General features: G+C 34.3%; 1 protein-coding gene across 6 annotated transcripts in view; it reads right to left on the bottom strand.

Annotated features, from left to right (window-relative positions):
- Positions 1-9,191: 9,191 nt before the first annotated feature.
- The window catches only part of LOC126976425 (ras-related protein Rab-32), a 66,622-nt gene continuing 55,505 nt past the window's right edge, over positions 9,192-20,308 (bottom strand). For all 6 annotated transcript variants that reach the window (XM_050824753.1, XM_050824752.1, XM_050824750.1 and 3 more), the window contains exons 4-5: positions 19,022-19,165; positions 9,192-12,153 (exon numbers count right to left, since the gene is read on the bottom strand). In XM_050824753.1, coding sequence (XP_050680710.1) covers positions 12,028-12,153; positions 19,022-19,165 — 270 coding nt within the window. In that variant the 3' untranslated portion in view covers positions 9,192-12,027. The remainder of the gene's footprint in view (positions 12,154-19,021; positions 19,166-20,308) is intronic.

The raw sequence follows: 20,308 nt of genomic DNA, 5'->3' as shown, positions 1-20,308 counted from the left end.
CTGCGGCGAAACAATGAAAGCCATATTCAAAATGACTACGAATAAGCGATTTATACAAAATTAACAATATTTTAGGGTCCGCTCCCCACGACGTTGCACACAAAGATTTTAATACATTATAAGCTTTATTCGCTTTAATTATAACACTATCTGTATATTTTTTCCAAGAAAGTTTTGGAGTAAATGTTACACCTAGAAATTTTATGTCACATGAAATAGGCAGTGGAATGCCATTGTATAAAATGGGAGGCAATATGGTGCGTTTACGACCAATCACAAAGACTTTTGATTTGGTTGGATTTACATTTAAATTAAGATAAGAAAAGTATTGATATAAATTTACAAGTGCTTTATTAATAGTAGCGGCTAAATTAATCAGATCAACTCCCGATACATAGACGACTAAGTCATCTGCATACTGTAGGTTTACTATATTTGGCCCCAAAATAAGGTTCAATCGTCTTATGTACATAATAAAAATTAAAGGAGACAATATTCCCCCCTGACAAACACCTAGAGAAGAAAGTCGTGGTCCATACAAATGTTTATTAAATTTTACATATACTTTTCTGTCAGTCAAAAAGGATTGCATCCAATTTATTATTTTACCTGGTATCCCTAACATTGATAACTCGTCACAAAGCACGGCAATATTTACACTATTGAAGGCACCTGAGATGTCAAAAAATACAGACAAAAGATATTGATTACTTGCTAAACATTGATGCGCATCAAGCTGTAACTGCGCTATACTCTCCCTAGAAGACCGACCTTTGCGAAAACCAAACTGATTATTAGGCAAAAGACAATTTTGTTCTATAAAGAACTCGAGACGTTGTTTTAGAAGCTGCTCAAATATCTTCCCAACACAAGACGTGAGAGCTATAGGTCTATAAGAGTCAGGTAACATTTTATTTTTGTCTGGCTTTAAAACTGGGATTAAACAGTCTGTTTTCCATTCTGGAGGAATAGTATTCTCCTTCCATAGGCGATTAAGATTATTTAAAAAGATGTTGAGACTGTGGCAATTAAGTTTTTTGAGTAAAATATATGGAATGGTATCGAGACCGAAAGATGTATCTCTTCTAGTAAATAAAGCGGATTTTAGTTCTTGTAAAGAAAAAGGCTCTATCAAATATTTATTACTATCATTAACAACATTTACATAGTTAGTTAACTCATTTGATACAAAGTCAGAAGTATACTTTTGTAGAAAATCTGGAATCCAACTATCATTCAACACACTGTCAGGAATGTAAGTTTTGTTAAATTTGCGCATGTATTTCCAAATTGAAGACAAAGGAGTACAACGATTAAATGAATTGCACAAGCCTATCCAGCTATTTCTTCTTTCACTTTTTAAGATAAGTTTTTTTAAAGCCCGCAATCTCTTAAACTCCACATAATTTTCATCAGTGGAGTTGTTTTTAAAATTAATGTAACCATTTTTAGCATTTAAAACTGCTTCTGTACACCTCTGATTCCACCAAGGCAACCAAGGATATTTAAAAGATTTTTGTGAACAAGAACTAGTAGCATTATTACTATTAGAACTTTTGGAAAACAGACAGCTAGGGATTGACTGCTTGGCAGCAGAAAGTAAAATATTACAAAAGGAATTAAAAGCATCTATTGAAGATAAAGTGTCAAATTTAACATCATCCAAATAAGAAACAACTAAGTTACTATATATATTCCAATTCACCTGCTTATAATTAGGGTGAGTGGGCAAATGTAGATTATTACATAATGTGTTTTGCAAACTAATACTATCACTACTTACTGCCATTTTTATTATTACAGGGAGATGATAACTACTGCCCAGAGGACTGTCAATAACTGACCAGTCACATAAAAGAGCCAAAGATGGAGTTACCAAAGTCAAGTCAAGAGCATTAGGACGCCAAGATGGAGATCCTATTGTGGTAGCTTGACCATTATTCAGAATAACAAGACCATTCTCATCTATAACCTCTAAAACATCTTTACCTCGAGGCAATGTATCAACACATCCCCACAACATGTGATGAGCATTGAAATCACCTGCAAATATCATTGGCTCTGGAATGGACTTAATTAAACTGTTTAAATTGTTTTTATTAAATGGAGGATTTGAATTGGAAGGACTGTAAAAACTCACAATACTCAGTTCTTTGTTATTAATTTTAATTTTAATGCAAACATTTTGTAGAGCACTATCATAATATGTATTTATGTTAGAAAATGTGATATTATTATGAATAAAAATTGCTACACCATTGTGTTTATTACCACAATCATTCCTTATTGTGTTATAGCCTTTTATTAAAAAATACTGATGTGGTTTTAACCAAGTTTCCGAAATTATAGCAATATGGATATGATTTTCATATAAAAACCTTGTAAAAATAAGCCTATTACTAATAATACTTTGAGCGTTCCACTGCACTATATTCAATGTATCCATAATAACAATTAACTAGGTGTCTTTTTTCTAAAAGTGTTATTCAGAATTTCCTTAATACTATTTGAATTTATAGTTAACTTATCTTTATTTGTACAAATTTGTAAAACTGCTTCAACCAAGAGGTTCATAAATTTGTCAGATTTTATAAGATTGCTCAGGTGTGTGTCAATATACTTTGAGTTTAATTGAGGGAAAGCAGATTCATTGAAGAGATCTGAGTATCTAACACTACGGGACTTCACTTTGTTTTCTTCAATTTTTTGTTTTTTCAGAGGACAGGTAGATGAGATAGCTATGTGATCTCCACCACAGTTGGCACATTTTGTTATAGTTTTTGGACACATTTTAAAATTGTGATTGTCAGAACATATGGAACAAACTTCATTGTTTCTACAAAATTTAGCAATATGGCCAAATTTCATACAGCGTAGACACTGTTTAATAGGGGGTACATATACATTAACCTCATGCCTCCAGTGATCAAGTGTTACATACTCAGGTAACAATGTTGATGCAAATGTGACTGCAACAGTTTGCGTTGGAACAAAGGAGACAACACCCTGTGGGTCCTTTACTCGCCGCATGAACCTTCTCACAGCAATAACTTTTTTACTCGATGCAATTAATTGATGAATTTTTTTGTTGGAGTAATCAGTGGGAACAGAAGTAAGAACTCCAGTGACCTCCGTTTCAGAAGCCGGAATTGAGGCAACCATATCCAACTCGCTAAGTAACTTTTCATTTTTTAAAAATACATTCGCATTGTTAGGCAGGTCAAAGGTAACACCAACTTTAAAAGCATTAACGGACCTCAGGTGCAACACACCCGATACGCAATGCCTCCTGATTCCATTTGACAGACCCAACCTGTCCTTGTCTGATATTTTGACTTCACCCTGCTTGCGATTGAGAAATACAATAAATTCCTTCTTATTTGAATTTTCGTCGTATAACCTATAATAATTTGTCGCTCTATAAGGGGTATACTTCTCTTTATCCTTTCTTCTTACGATGAGACGTTCAGTCACCTCCGCGTCAGATACCGAGGATTCGGATAGGGGAAGTTCGTCTGCTGGTTCTGCGTCGCTCTGGCCGTTCTTCGGCCTTTTACCTGTACGCTTCCCCATGGCGATGGGGAAGCGCACTTAACAATTTATATATACAAAAATCGAATATTTATAAACCAGGATAAACAATTTACAAGTATGAAAAATATATGCACTATGAACAATAATTTAAACAATTTTTTTTTTGTATAAGCGCGCCTTCCTTCGTTCACTCGTTCCCGCCAAGAGGCTAGCGACTGTCATGAAATGATTTTGGTTTCTTCGTAAAATATTTGGACAGGCAAAGGGTTTAAGCCCATACAGCCATAAATTGTATGAAAAACAGTGAAATGAAATGTAAAAAATAATCTATGACAGATTAGACGGCTTCATTAATAATTATTTTTAGATAAAAGGAAAACATTTATAAAAGGGTTTATTGTTCATGTTACCAAAATAACAGTCTACTATTTGGTTCTGGCACTCGCCGGCCGCTGCCGCGGCACGCTACGCTCGGCTCGTGCGTTGTTTTAACTGTTCTAACATAACCTAACCTAACCAATTTTAATGAATTGTAGTTGATAGAGTATATATATAGTAGGTCCACGATTATAGTGCTACCACTCTTATTACAACGTAATACACAGTTTTCAAGAAAAACCAAAATAAAAGTCGAACCTCCCCCCTCCCAAATTTATTAATGGGGGGAAACGCCTACAATTTGGTTCTGGCACTCGCCGGCCGCTGCCGCGGCACGCTACGCTCGCGTTGTTTTAACTGTTCTAACATTACCTAACCTAACCAATTTTAATGAATTGTAGTTCTTTTTATATAAAAATAATTATTGATGAAGCCTATCTGTCACAGACTATTTGTTACATTTCATTTCACTGTTTTTCATACAATTTAAGCCGTTTTATCTGTCACAGACTTTTTTTACATTTCATTTCACTGTTTTTCATATAATTTATGACTGTATGAGCTTGAACCCTTTGCCTGTACTTATATTTTACTAAGAAACCAAAATCATTTTATAACAGTTTTTAGCCTCCCGCCGCGATGGCAGCGCTCATGTAGTGTTTATTTACGTGATTTACCTGTTTTAGGTTAGAAATTTTTTCGTTATTTTCTTGGAAACGGTGCATTACCTTGTAATAAGAGTGGTATCATTATAATCGTGGACTAAAGCTCTATCAACTACAATATTTTTTACAACCAAATTCGTGCTATGGGATATTTATTTACGTGATTTACCTGTTTTAGGTAAGATTTTCTTTTGTGATTTTCTTGAAAACGTTGAATTACCTTGTAATAAGAGTGGTATCATTATACCTAATCGTGGACTAAAGCTCTATCAACTACAATATTTTTTACATCCAAATACGTGCTAAGGGATACTAAGCCCAACCCAATTTTTGGACTTGGGAATCATATTCAATTTTGCTAAATGCACGCTTGTCTGTCTGCGAAATTAAAAAAAAACTTTACAAAATTAAGAGTCACAAGCTTCTGTTAATACTGACTGTGCAAGAAAATATTTACTGATTCCCCTGATGTTGAATATGATGAGGGATTGTTGTTAGATTATCTTTATTTTTAACTTGTGAGTTGTGCGTAAATGGTATTCTTTTACAGAGCAAAATAAACTTAAAACATTGTTACTAATTGAATTTTACGTTGATAGTTCGTTTCATTTTCCGTTTATTGTTATATGTTTTATTCGCTATTATGGTGAAAGAGACAAGAATCTATGGAGCGAAGAACATGTCGTGTTTCTATTGTACTATATGAGGATTATTTACTATAAAATTTCAAATTTATAGAAATCTTAGAACCTAGATAAAGTCAGTATAACGCCATAATATTATCGTTAAAAAATCGCAAAGTTAACAATGTAATATATGTAGATATTATTAACGCTGTCCAAATTAAGGTATTTTAATTCAGTCTAGATCTTTTAGCTTTAATAGTTGGGAGATGCATCGCCTGAGGTCTTGTTTACGTACATAACTCTTGCAACACTTTTTTACCCTGTATGTTTTGCTTTAATAAATAATACCCACGTAATTAATTGAATGTAGGATCCAAGAATGTTGTAGTATGTTAGTGTTGGTAGGTGGCAAACTTGTCTCACCACACGAGCGACGTAGCGACAGGCCGAATATTCGATTAGGCTTCGACGGATATCCGATATTCAGCTGGTTCTAATCAAAATTATCAACATTTTTTCTTAACCTATTATAGAACTGGTTCTTATGTTTAAAATGTGGTGTAACTTGACCTTGCCCAAAGCGCTTATACACAGCCATTAAAATTCCATTTCTATCTTATAACTAAACGAACAAACAAGCTATAAAATCAATTTTTGGAACTTATAAATTAATGTTATCTAATTTGAATAAATTGATAGCTCGTTTGTTATAGGATAAGCCTGTCAAAGTATTATTAATACACATATAATTAATGTTTTTTACACACTCGTATCTGTCTGTACTGCGGTGTTAAGTCAGGATTTGTGATACAGTATTTATTTTATATTGATTGTTGATTGGTAATAGAGTGATGGAAAAGCTGTAGGTGAACTAATAATGATACACTAATAAATAAGTTTATCTATTTTAAAATACTTTTCAATAAACTTAGTACTACTGCTACTTTCACCAATTGCCAAAAAAAGGTTGGACTATGTAAAATTGTTAGGAGACCGTAAATACGGATTAATATTTTGTCTGGAAACAATAGAATTATTAAGAAACATTTGCCAAAATCCTGTCTCAAATTACGGACAAAATCGTAGTTATTAATAAAAATAGGAAGTAGCAAAGACTTGTAAAGCGCTAACAGAACAGACCAGTGGGAGGCTCGTTTACACAAAATGCCGGCTAGATTATGAGTACCACAACGGCGACTATTTCTGCCGTGAAGCAGTAATGTGTAAACATTACTGTGTTTCGGTCTGAAAGGCGCCGTAGCTAGTGAAATTACTGGGCAAATTAGACTTAACATCTTATGTCTCAAGGTGACGAGCGTAATTTTAGTGCCAGTTTCTAATCACCATCAGCTGAAAGGCTTGCTCGTCTGGTTGGTCCCTTATCATCATAAAAAAACAGGGTGTAAAGAAATGGAGGGGGCCTTTGCGAAAGTTGGGTTAAACAGATGACGTTATCAAGTTCCCCAAATTTAATTATTATTATCCTATAATATAAAAATTTCTTTTTTTTTTCTAAAAATAAAGGCTTATAAATATTATTAATTTAAGTAGGTAGCATAGATATTCTACTAGTGTCGGGGAGTGGGAAGTGCGGGGCAACAACTGGTGATTTATAAATAAAATTTATCAATGATTTACTATTTCCTTTGGACTTTATATTTGAAGAACAATATCGTCTGTTGAAGATCAAGGCACCTGCTATTTTTAATGTAATAGGAGAACAATCGAGCATACGGGTCACCTGTTGTTATGTGATCACCGCCGCCCACAATCTCTTGCAACACCAGAGGAATCACAGGACCGTTGCCGGCCTTTAAGGAAGGTGTACGCGCTTTTTTTGAAGGTACCCATGTCGTATCGTCCCGGAAACACCGCACAAGGAAGCTCATTCCACAGCGTTGTAGTACGCGGAAGAAAGCTCCTTGAAAACCGCACTGTGGAGGACCGCCATACATCCAGATGGTGGGGATGATATCCTTACTTGTGGCGTGTCGTGCGAAGGTGGAATTCGGCGGCAGGAATCAGGTTAAACAGCTCTTCGGAACACTCCCCGTGATAAATGCGGTAGAAGACAAACAATGAAGCGACGTCTCTACGCAACGCCAAGTCATCCAGCCGTTCACAGAGCACAGGGTCCCCGACAATTCGAGCTGCTCTGCGTTGCACGCGGTCAAATGGATCGAGCTGATATTAGGGTGCGCCAGACCAGAGATGACAGCAATACTCCATGTGTGGCCGGACCTGCGCTTTGTAGAGCGCTAGAATGCTTATTTTAAAACTAATTATGTTAATGTTGCATGTTGATTGCGTCGTTGTATCGTTTTTGTGTGACTTGTCAACATGTAAAATTGATGTTGAGAAAGTGATAGACAGCGGCCCAATTACATCTATACACCTATACATATAAATCAAATTGGAGTGTCTGTTTGTATATTGAAATAACCGTTTTTTACTACATGTATATGAAAAATAACATTTTTTTAAATTTTTGGCTGTCTGCCTGTATGTTCCGGCTAATCTCTGAAATGGCTCAACTTTTTTTGGCAGATAGCTGATATAATAAGTAGTAACTTAGGTTATGTTAATTTTAGAAAAAATATTTAATTTTATAAAAATAAAGTAATTTTGCAATGTCCAAGAACGGTCTAACTCTAAAAATAATTTGTGTGGCAAAACAACGTTAGCCGGGTCAGTTAGTCATTGATATAATTCCCGTACATCGAGATAGCATTTGATATAGTTTTGTTTTTGCTTCATATCTTACTCTTTAAGGCCAGCAACGCTCGTTGCAGGAACTTTACATCAGGTAACCAGTAGGTCCTCGTTTGTCCTCCTCGTCCATAAATATATCTGAAAAACTCTGTAATGTCCTTAATGCTGGTCATGCTCCTTTCCATTGCTCCTTGACATAGGGGAATTTTTCTCGATGAACCATTGTGAATGACCCATCTCAACCATCATTACAATACTGCTTTTGCCTACCTCCTTAGTAGTATGGTCTTTGTGTTAAATAATTTGGTCCATGTATTCTTCTACATATTGTAGTCTATAATTCTTTTTCATTTGAATTTCTACTGGGTTCGTCAATAATATAGTTTTAATTATTGCAATCATTTTTTTTCTGCAAACGTAACTATTTCAAATTTAGGAAACATTTCCAACACTGCAGTTTAGGTGAAAATGGATTCACCTAGCATTTATTATTGCACTTTCGCTTTGCTATTTTGAAATATATATTTGATAGTGTTTATGTAAAAGCCGCTGGCGTTCTTTGGACATCAAGAGTTTCCTATATGGGATCACAGCTGATGCTGTCAAATGCCTCGACTAAATCAAAATTGTTCTCATTGTTCTCACTGTATTCTTCCACGGTGTTTCACGTTATGTGTCTTATCTGCAGTTGAGAAATTGTTCCTAAACTCAGCTTAAACCGTTGTAAATTGGTTGATTCTCATTCAATACGAGCAAAAATAATCCTCAAAATGTCAATATCTTCTATAGGCCCCTTGTATATGGACTATGTTATGGAATGTTTTCCATTATTCTGGGACGATGCCAGAAAACAAGGCTGTTAAAAATAGTAGCGAGTAATTGTATCTTATTCCATTGTTTTAACTATATATTCTCAATACAGACAGAGCCTATTGCTATTCACATCTTTTGGCTCATTACTGGTTGATTTCTCTTGCTATCAGTTCAGATTCGAATAAAACTGTTCGGTTCTTTTCTTCTAGGTTAGTGAATTCTGTCTCTATTTGTATAGAGATTTATAGAATTTCGTTGCGGGTATTAAATTTGTATGTTTTTTGAGAGACTGATATCCTAGTAACATTAATATGCACCAATAGATACCTTAAATAAAAGGCGATCTACCAAAAAGTATCTAAACGTATGATGTATATTATATGATGCTAAACATTCCAAGATGCGCTGATAATAAAATTACAAGACAACAAGCAAGTAAGAAGAGAACAAAAAAACAACAAAACAATATGTAAAACAATTTATTCTGTAATAAATCCACTCTTGCGCACAATAAACACTCAAGCTGTTGTTTCAACACTAGTTAATAAACTTTATATTAAACTCAATACACAACCGATTATAGACCTTAAGTTTGTCAATTTCACTTAAATTGCCGAATGATTTTTAACTAACATTTTAACTAGCGATAAAACAAAAGCCGTCAATGTCACTTCAGTTAATATATTCTTAGAGTATTTAGCAAAATGGAGACGCCATCATCATGAGCTCATAAATCTACCGCTCGATCATTCATTTTGTGTAAGGCATGACGCATCGAACGACTCCATCTATAAAATATTCTAAGATTTTATCGTAAATAATAATAAAACATAACTTAGCAATAATTATTATGACTTTAGCCCGACATGGCACAACAAGTGTTCGACAACAGATTTCAAAAGAATATCATTTACAATCATTAATATTAAGGCCTACTTAATTAGGAGACTAAATAAAATAATCTTATTTATAGTGTTTTACAGTTCAAAGACGTAGGCTACGATTATACTTATAAAATTGTCTCAAAAACAGCATTAATCGCCTATATACATAACTTACATGTCTAAGTAACGTAATAAAATCATTAAAGTATTCCTAGTTATACAGTGTTTCTAGAAAGTTCAACATTTTGTCATAGCACTATTACAAATATTTTTATACGACTTTCCAAATTGAAGTCCAGTCCGACGTTGCTGCGAACAATTGCGCAGTAACAAAAATAGGGTCACAGAGGGGTGAATGCCTTATGTATCTATGGACGCAGGTGCACGTAGCAACTTCAAAGTGGACTGAAATTTGGAGAGAGATCAATAGTTTTTATTTTCATTTTTATTTTTTGGGGCTTCTATGTCCAAACTAACTAGGCAAATTACGGATCCGAAAAATTGTTGAATGTAAAATGACGTGTTATTATTTACCTAGCTCTTCGCTTTAATTTTATAGACTTATATAGGACTCTTTTTACCTTGAATAGGTATTTACACTTAATGCGTTACATACATACCTACTATTCAAAGAAACAAATACCTATAACAAATATGTTCTAGAAACACTGTATAATAAATTAATTCCAATTCGAATAAACATAGTAACATTATAAATAGGTTATAATACAAATTCGATCATTTTAGAGGCACTTCGATTGACAATATAATCGCTAACGACTCCATCATCAGTAAATACAATGTTTTCTAAACATACAAACAAATTACAATATAGTATACCAAAAACAATCGAAAAACGTCCCGCATAGCATACGAACACGTTAAAATGATGTGAAAATGAAAATCGTGATTAAAACATTAAAAGAGACGGATTTAGTATGTTTATGTCACTTGCGCGCAAGTGGAAATAAACGTAGCTGTCAACATGTGTCCCAACTAGGACACTTTTGAGGCTTGACATAAATATAACTTTTGATTTGATTTAAAAATATAATATCATTTTAACCTACGTAAATAAAATCGAAGATTAAAATTAAATGGAATACACGGAAAGTAGTATTACGTAGTGAAACTAACTCAAAATATTACTATACCATTGCGCGTCGGGAATATATTCACTTCACTCTCACTTACACCTCGACATACTTGCCATCTCTCTCACACTATTTTCGTCGACCAACAATACTTCAACGGGCTATAAAAGTAAGTTTTACATTTTTCTAATTGTACAGTAATAATGCCCTGTGCTTAATAAATATTATATGACTGGTTGGGGTCGAATACTTAACTACAAAATGAAAAGGTCATATGAAATAAAATAACTGGACGATAATTTCTTGTCTCAAGATGATGTTGATGACTTTTTAATATCAACTGTAGAGTTAGCTAGCTTATATCTTAGCTTATCCGTGGCTCCGCCCATAATACGGATAGTACAGCCTCCAACCAAGTTTCAAGTTAAACAAAGGCCAACAGTCTCAACAGATTTCACATACATTACGTTTTAAGAAGATAAAAACATAAACTGTCTTATTAATAAGCGCAATGAAAAGTTACGTCAAAAATCACTTCTCCCTGTCATGTAATTTTGTAGTGACATAGGTAAGATAAAGACAAAAAGTTTTAAATTTGGAATGACTTTATTTCGCGTTTATTAATAACACAGAAATGGACGGGTACTAAGCTGCCCATGGAAAAATTTATGGCCTTTAGTGAACCTATACTGATATTATACAAATAAACATAACATTCAAGCAAAACCTATACATATTTACTAACCAGACATATTTTCATAAAATATCAAAACAAAACACAAGCTATGATGAAATTCTAGAAACTGACACTTCCAGAAAATGTCTCTGTATAAAAATACATATATTTTTTGTAATCAATTTAATGCGAAGTCTGATAATCATAGATGTATACATCTAGATGGAGCATTATCCGCATACAATATGATCGGCAGCTTGAAATGTGTTTGCTTTGAAGTGTATGTCTATGCCTACGATGTACCAAGAGATTTAATTAAAATACATAGAAAAAATACAATAATAATAATCAATATAAGTAATACTCCATAATATATTTAAAAAGAGTAATAGAATAGGTGCAAGTATTAAGAGTAATGAATTAAAAATAAATACAGAATCGATACCGCAATACTAACCTTGATATAACATAACATGACATAAAACAGCAACATAGTGAAAACTGCCAAAATGGTGAACATTTTCAAAATAATAATTAACAAACAGAGGTCTCGATGCAGTAGTTAATTCTGAGCAAATTACTAAAAATACAAGGAATTATTTGTTTGTAAGGCAATTGATAAACCTTCAAGAGAGAGCGTTGCGGTCAACACGTACAGGATTTGCCGTTGCCCTGGTCCCGATTGTTCTCGCCGTTGGCAATCTTGTGATCCAGCGCGAACCTTTCCCCATCTTTGTCATTGTTCTGAAGTAGTTTGTCGTTAAGAAGTATCTGTAATCAAATTACAATATCAGTTAATATTATTTCATCATTTCAGCCGGAAGACGTTCACTGCCGGACAAAGGCCTTCCCCAAATTGCCACGACGATCGGTCCTGCGCTGCTCTCATCTAACCAAGTTTCCGGCGATCTTGTGGGGGTCCTACCAACACTACGTCTTCCGGTACGTGGTCGCCATTCGAGCACATTAATGCCTAAACGGCCGTCTATCCGTCGACCTAAACATGCCCACTGCCACTTCAGTTTCGCAACCATCTGGCATATGTCGGTGTATTTGGTTCTCCTACGGATCTCCTCATTTCTGATTCGATCTCGCAGGGAAACTCCGAACATAGCCCTCTCCATTGCCCTATGAGCGACCATCAGCTTCCTCAAAAGGCCTATAGTTAGCGACCACGTCTGCGTTTCGTATGTCGTAATTTTTTCGGCACAAAGTGAAACCGAGGGACTCAATATACTTCCGTAGAGGAATCACACTTTCTTCCGATTAATACATAGTGCTTGTTACTACTTTTACTGGGATAATAAATACTTACTATAGCAAATATCAATTTTTCAAGGCTAAAGTATGTCTATATATTTATGACTAGCAAGAATCGTAGTCCAGTATAACTTAAAGACTATTTCGTCATTATTAGTTCGTTAACCCGAATAATATTCCGATCCAACCAACACAAGCTCCGCAAGTTAAGTAAAAAGTATTTCAAAAAGTTACGTAACAATATGGTGGACAGAAAAACAAATGGCCTTATACCATTAATCGTAGGTAGTTACATCGTCGAGTTAATGAAAAAACGGACCTGTTCTCGTGCGGCGCAGAAGAGACGTGTCGTTAGACCGAGAGCTAGAGCTATTTCGTACGTTTGAATTTAATGTACAATTTCCTTAATACTGCTAACGAATTTTTCATTTTGGAAAACAGGCAATCATTAAGCATTACAAAATACCCTATAAACTAATTACCTTATAAGCTGTAAAATGTAAAATGAATGTAAGAAATACCAACAACGTCACCACTGACTTTTTTAAAAGCTGTATTTTTATTAATTCATGAATTTCGAATAGAAATTAGTTTAGTTAGTCAACGAAAAGTTATAACATAATTATTCCTAAAATTTGTTTAAAAAAAGATTCGACTGTTTTTAGAGAAAATATATTTTATGCCCAAATAGTGCATTAATAAAATACACAGATTCCATAAGAATAATATTCATTTAGCACTTGAATAGTCTGAATATGTCAGTTATATAAAACGATAGGTACATTAATAATAATCATATCCATTCTGGGACTTGTACCTAAACTGAGGTATACCTAAACCGGTAGAAATTGGTTGTTCAAGTAGGAACCGTGTAAAATAAAATATGTATTTCGTTCTTAACTTCAATTTCAATTTTATATGTATAATAATTTATGTACTTGAAAAAGTAGAGAATTCTTTTTAACGCCTATCTCTCAAGCTAGAGTATCGCTCACGTTTACATTATTGTTGCATTGCCTATGCACTGAATTATTTATGAAGGTACTATATCTAATATGAACACCAAAACGCTTTTAATAAAAACGCCATTACTGTAGCGTTTTCAGTGATCACGCGCGCCCTCTTTAAACGAGAATAAAGAAATGTGATAAAAAATGGCAGTTGTAGACATAGCTGATAGAAATGAAAACTTGGAACTATTAGTATTAAAATTTGAAATTTCATAATATTACAGAACTTCTTCAATTTATTTTAAAACTTATTTTCTTATAACTAACTAATTTTATAGTATATTAATCAAACAAAATATATTAACTAACTTATTTTATATATTATTCAAACAAAAACACTATTTCAACAATGCACAGTATATATGTACATTGAAAATTTCACTAAATCCATTCAATTGCACTTAAAAGATAACGTCAAAAAGCACAAATGTTGCGCAATACGTCAGCTGTATAGCTACAGATATACTGCTATAAGCATTTCGGTGACGCCAACTCAAGAGAATTCACGTGCATGTTAGTGACGCGAATCCATAAAATTTTCCCCTACCCAAAAAGTGCCCAACGCGGCTAAAGAAATTTTCATTTCAAAAAATTCATACATTTTTCGTATGTTTGTTCGTAAATGGGTACCAGATACTTGTGGTGGCTGGATCCTGTCAGTGAGAACCCAGCTTAATTGTAAAACTTAAAGCTATACATTCTTATATTCTTTTTACAAAAATGTTAAAAAATGCCTAATTATTAACAGTTTGTGTGGAGCTTTACGCGTTTTTTTTTTATTCTTAACTAACATTGGAACGTTTTGAGTATTTTGTTGCTGGCCTTGCTGCATACAGCATATTTTTTATGGAAAATACTTGTTAATATTTATATCCAATTCAAACTGAATCAGTTTCATTGCATCGTTTGGATGTACGTGGAAGAAAGTTCATTGTTTACTACACTCATCACGAATAACTCATCCTTATATAGTCTGTAATATAGACAATAATTAGCTACGAGTTATATATAACTCAGAAACACGATAGACAAATACTGAATGTTAATTAGACATTGATCGCATGTCTGCAACCGTTGATGTACTTCGTATTGTTAATTACAACTCCTTATTTGTCCCCTGGAGGCCATTTACGTTCGTCTATCATTCATTATTCACTCGCAATGAACTGAACCAATAATATACCGTCGGCAATCCGTAATGAACTTGCACATTTGCAATAATCCCACTTAATGTCATGTGCATAATTTGCTTTGCTAAAAGTATTGTTTGATTAACAGTTTGTTATGAATCTATTATCTACTTATATTACCTACTATCTGGTCGAGTTAGTAAGTCTTTTGTTGGGCGATGTATATGCTTCTACAATATGATCCCAGAAAATGTACAAAACAAATGTGTTACGAAATTTAAAAGAATTGTTAAAAAACGTTTGTGTGGGAAAGGTTATTATAGCATAAACGATTTTCTTAATGACACCACGGACTGGGAATAAAGCGAACACCCTCAGGCTCTTTAATTATAAATGTTTATTGTACGATATCACATTGTAATCCATATTTTATATAAAAAAAAAGCCCGCTGAGTTTCTTGCGCCCATTCTTCTCAGGTCTGAGGCAGTCTCTTTTGAATGGGTAGTAGTTTTTGACGTTCAATAAGTGATTTTAAATCCTATTTTGAATAAAAATATTTGAATTTGAATTTGAATATCGTCGCTTTGTTACAGCGCTTTCGCACTACGTCCGATCCGTATCCGTGAAAAACGATCCGATGTAGTTGTAGAACTTTTTCTGACGGTTGACGGAAAGAGATCGGATGACGGAAGCCGGATCCAGTGCGTAAACTACCATAGAAATAGTTCTACGACTACTCCCGACCTTGTCTTCACAGGTACGGATCGAAATCTGGGGGCCTACTCCTAATATATATATTCGATAAATCGTGTCATTAATCGTGTCGAATCCTACTCTTAGTATGTAACTATTAAGCGTATTCAATGTCGAAACGATGATTGAACGAACGAAACATTATTCGATATTATCGGTCCTAACCCTACTCTTAGTTGAAAATGTCAGAGACGAATATTCGAATTTCACAAATAATCAAACGTCACTTTTACGATAACGACACCTTCTAGGCTGTCGATGCTAATATCGTAGATTATATCCGCGAGTTTTGTATTTTTTATTCAATTTTAAATGGTCATTTTATATTCATTACATTTTTTTTAACATTTACAGTATGTGTTAATGATAGCAAATTGGTGGTGCAGAGTCTGGCATGGTCCTTAGCGCCTAAACTATATTTTGGTTAAACATAGCTCAGATAATGTTTAGATTTCAACATATTTCATTCACACTAACATCGTAAAAAACTGAAATTATTAGTCTATGGTAACGATAAGCGATAAGGAATTCGAACATTTGTTAGAGTAGGATAGTTGCGATATATTCGGAGTATTATCGTATCGTTCCGAATGTATCGTTGTCGATTTTGCGAGAAGACCTCCTGATCGGACGTAGTGCGAAAGCGCTCTTACGGTGCGCAAAACATCACTAGGATATTATTAGTTAATAGACAACCATATATTTTTTCAGTGTCATATCATTAATATTGTCGTGTTGTGTTGTGTTGTGATGCTAAGTATTATTGTTATAATGATGAAAAATCAATAAAAGAGTCTGGGTTATTTATTTTTCTGGCAGTACTTTTATAGCGGTACAGAACAACAGATACTTCAGAACTATTAACAAAAAACGTTAAAACGCAACAATGAAAACCTCAAAAACAAAGCAGTGATAGATAGCACGAAAATATACCGACATGTACCTAACGATAATGAAATTGCAAGCCGTACTGACGCAACGTGCGAGGGGGTGAGGGGAGGGGAGGGCGCTTCACGTTCCAGCGAGAATCAGAGATAATGTGGCCGAGTAGTGCAGGTTAATAGTTATTTATGCAACTGTTGTGTAATAAGGGGTATTAAAACACGAATGTGGATAATAGTATCACATGAGTGTTTTAATACCTAATTATCAACAGTTGCATACAAGACTCTATCTACACCCAGAATATGAATCCTCTAAAAGATTCTGGAACAGTTAGCTTACTGCTAACATTAAAACACCCGTCCTAGTAGTAACCTAATATCATTCATTACTGATTATATACAAATAAAGTAAGTTTTAATGAAACAATTATACATTTTGTATAGTGCAATAATTAAAATTCACTCGAATATAATGTTCTTTTGCAGCGTTTAAAATGAATCGCTCATTTTTTGTAAACAAAACAATAAAAATATCGAAGAAAAATGGCGGGGATTCGAATAATCTACTTTTTTATTACGGCGCGCGGCGTACTGGTAGTGTGGAACGCGCGTAAACGAAAATGTTCTTTTTTTGAAATTCATACAGATACCACGCATCGAGCAATAAGAATGTGGCTGTCTGTTAAAACTCTTTGAGCATGAAGGGGTTGAAAAAAAAATAGGAGTGTTGTTATGAAACAGTCAGTACAACATTGCAACACTCGTTTAGATCATGTAATGGTTATTAGAACATTGGGTGTTTTAATGTTGGCAATAAGCTAACTGTTTCGGAACCTTTAATAGAGGATTTAAAGCATGGGTGTAGATAAAGATAATAAAGAAACACATTGCTGATTAAATTATCAACGACATTAAATTATCGTGTGTTATAAAATACCAGGTGAACATCTGAACAATTTGCACCATAGACTAAAAATATACTAGCGTACTGACAAACAAGGCGTGCGGGAGAGAAGAACATCTGTAGCGGAGGTACAGCAAGATAGAATAGCGAATCTATTCTTAATGTAACCGATTTTATTGACTAGTCGTAAGCAGTCAGCCTGGAATTAACTTCTTAGTATTTTGAACATTAAAGTGGCGAACCACTAGCTAACGCACACATTGAAATATCAAAATTGGTTATCGGGCTGTCACGTCGTCGATACGCTAGTATTCTCTAAGTCTATGCTCTGTACTCAATAAGCCGTCATACTGAAATAATCTGAAAAGATAATTGATAGCGCATGGAATGGCGAAAAAAACACATTAGAATGATTAAAACTGACGAAGAATTTTGTTGATTCTTAGTAGAGATGTTTATTATTACGATGTTCAAGAAGTTTTAGGATTGTGAAATGGTCCTTTCATTTAGAATATTTTTTAAGTGAAAACTTCTTTAGAAAATCCTTTTCTTCCCTTTGGTAGGGGAAAATCTCATGAGTTCGCATCACCAACACGCTCATGCCTGGTTTTTTTTTATGATAGTAAGGGACGAGACGAACAGGACGTTCAGCTGATGGTAATTGATACGCCATGCCCATTACAATGCAGTGCCGCTCAGGATTCTCAAAAGACCCAAAAATTCTGAGCGGCACTACAATTGCGCTCGTCACCTTGAGACATAAGATGTTAAGTCTCATTTGCCCAGTAATTGCACTAGCTACGGCGCCCTTCAGAGCAAAACAGAGTAATGCTTACACATTACTGCTTCACGGCAGAAATAGGCGCCGTTGTGGTACCCATAATCTAGCCGGCATCCTGTGCAAAGAAGCCTCCCACTGGTGCACGTGATACATAAATAATTAAAACATAAATATATATTTTTAGACACTTTTGGAAGAGTGAAATCTCGTGCGTTCGCGTCACCGGAATGCTTAAAGCAGTATACCTGTAGCTATACAGCTGTCGTATTAGGCAACATTAGTCATTAGATGTAGTGAGAAGTACATTGTTCAAATATTTTTTGATTAATAAATTGTTCAATGTAAGATTAAAAAATAAATTGAAATTAATAATTTAATGGTTTTTAAACATTAAGAAATTTCTAATTTTAATAATTAAAGTTCTAAGTTTTTCATTTCTAACTATTTTTGTATTAGCAGTATACTAGCGTTCTGTATCATTTTCAGAGTCTTCGAACACGAAATTCCTAAGAGAAATTCGTTAACTGTGCTTCTCCGGGGCATAAAAAGAATAGGGAAGTTACAGGCCCAAGGGTGTCGTAAGAAGCGAATTAGGGCATATGCCCTTAGGGTATATACCAGTGGCAGGCTTCTATGCACAGGATGCCGGCTAGATTATGGGTTCCACAACGGTGCCTTTATCAGTCGTGAAGCAGTAATGTAGAAGCATTATTGTATTTCGGTCAGAAGGGCGGTGTAGCTACTGAAATTACTGGGCAAATGAGACTTAACATCATAAGACAGTCAGCGCAATTGTAGTGCCGCTCAGAACTCCTGTGATTTTCAAGAATCCTGAGCGGCAGTGCATTTATCATCAACTGAACGTCCTGTTCGTCTCGAACCTTATTGTTATTAAAAAATCATACTGTATGCATACCTTATTAACTAATGACCGGGCAGCCTCCTCGATGTTGATATTTTCCTTGGCGGAGGTCTCAAACCAGCCGGCAAAACCTTTCTCACGGCAGTACTCTTCCATCTTGGCCGGTGAATTAGCAATTCCTTCCTTCTGCTGGTCACACTGAACGAACAAAAATATATTTTTAGTTCAATGTTTTATTAATTAATAATAAAATATTATAAAGAGGAAAGATTTGATTGTTTGTTTGCTTGTTATAGGCTCCAAGACTACTGAACCGATTTGAAAAATTCTTTTACTGTTGGGAAGCTACACTATCCCCGGGTTACATAGGTTTTATTACTAAAAAAAATAAGGGATCCTTTATAAAATTCCACTAATGTAACGCAAGGTTTATGAAAAATTACAAAAGTATTCTTACCATCGCGTGCGCTGCGAAAAATATTGATGATAGTACTACGACCTTCTAGAAGATATCATTATTTACAAAAAGGGCGCGACAGTATATGTTATTAGTGTTCTTTTATTTTAAAAATGAAATAGAATTGTCGCTAATAGGTAGGTACTTGATCAGTCCTATGTGTACGCGAATGAAGTTGCGTGTTTTAATTGGTTCACTATTTTGTATTAAGTATGTGTTTAGTTATAAATTTATATAAAATTCTCATGTCGCGGTGTTTCTAGTTAAACTCCTTCGAAGCGGCCTGACCGATTCTCATGAAATTTTGAGTACATATTGGGTAGGTCTGAGAATCGAGACAACACCTATTTTTCATCCCCCTAAATGTTAAGGGTGGTCCACGCCAAATTTTTTTTTAGATTTTTTGACATTTACATAAATACACACAACTTCAAATTTTCACCCATCTATGATCAACAGTTACTTTTGTATCGCGATTTTAATATCGGCAATACAACGTTTGCTGGGTCAGCTAGTAAATTTATATAAAGCTTAAAACCTTTTTATAACTTCTTTGTAAAGAAGCTTTTATATATTTCTTGAATTTGTGCTCAGTGAGTCCTAGTCTTTATTTTATTATAAAATGTCTGGTATTTTATTATAAAAATGAATACAATGACCTATGAAGGAGCCATTAACTCTATCTAACTTATTAAATATTTTAATAATTGCCGATTATGCCTAAGAACTTACTGTACGCTAAGTCTAGGATTGCCTAGTAAATAAAGAAAAATACCAAAATGAACATTGACTACATTTATATGAATCAAAATTATTACAAAAGATCTGATCTGAGGCAATATTTAATAATAATATAATAATAATAGTATTGACACACTTTTTAC

The sequence above is a fragment of the Leptidea sinapis genome, chromosome 40 (assembly GCF_905404315.1).
Source record: "Leptidea sinapis chromosome 40, ilLepSina1.1, whole genome shotgun sequence".
Classification (NCBI taxonomy): domain Eukaryota; kingdom Metazoa; phylum Arthropoda; class Insecta; order Lepidoptera; family Pieridae; genus Leptidea; species Leptidea sinapis.
Note: the sequence above shows the minus strand (reverse complement) of the source record. Positions and strands in the feature narration are given on the sequence as shown.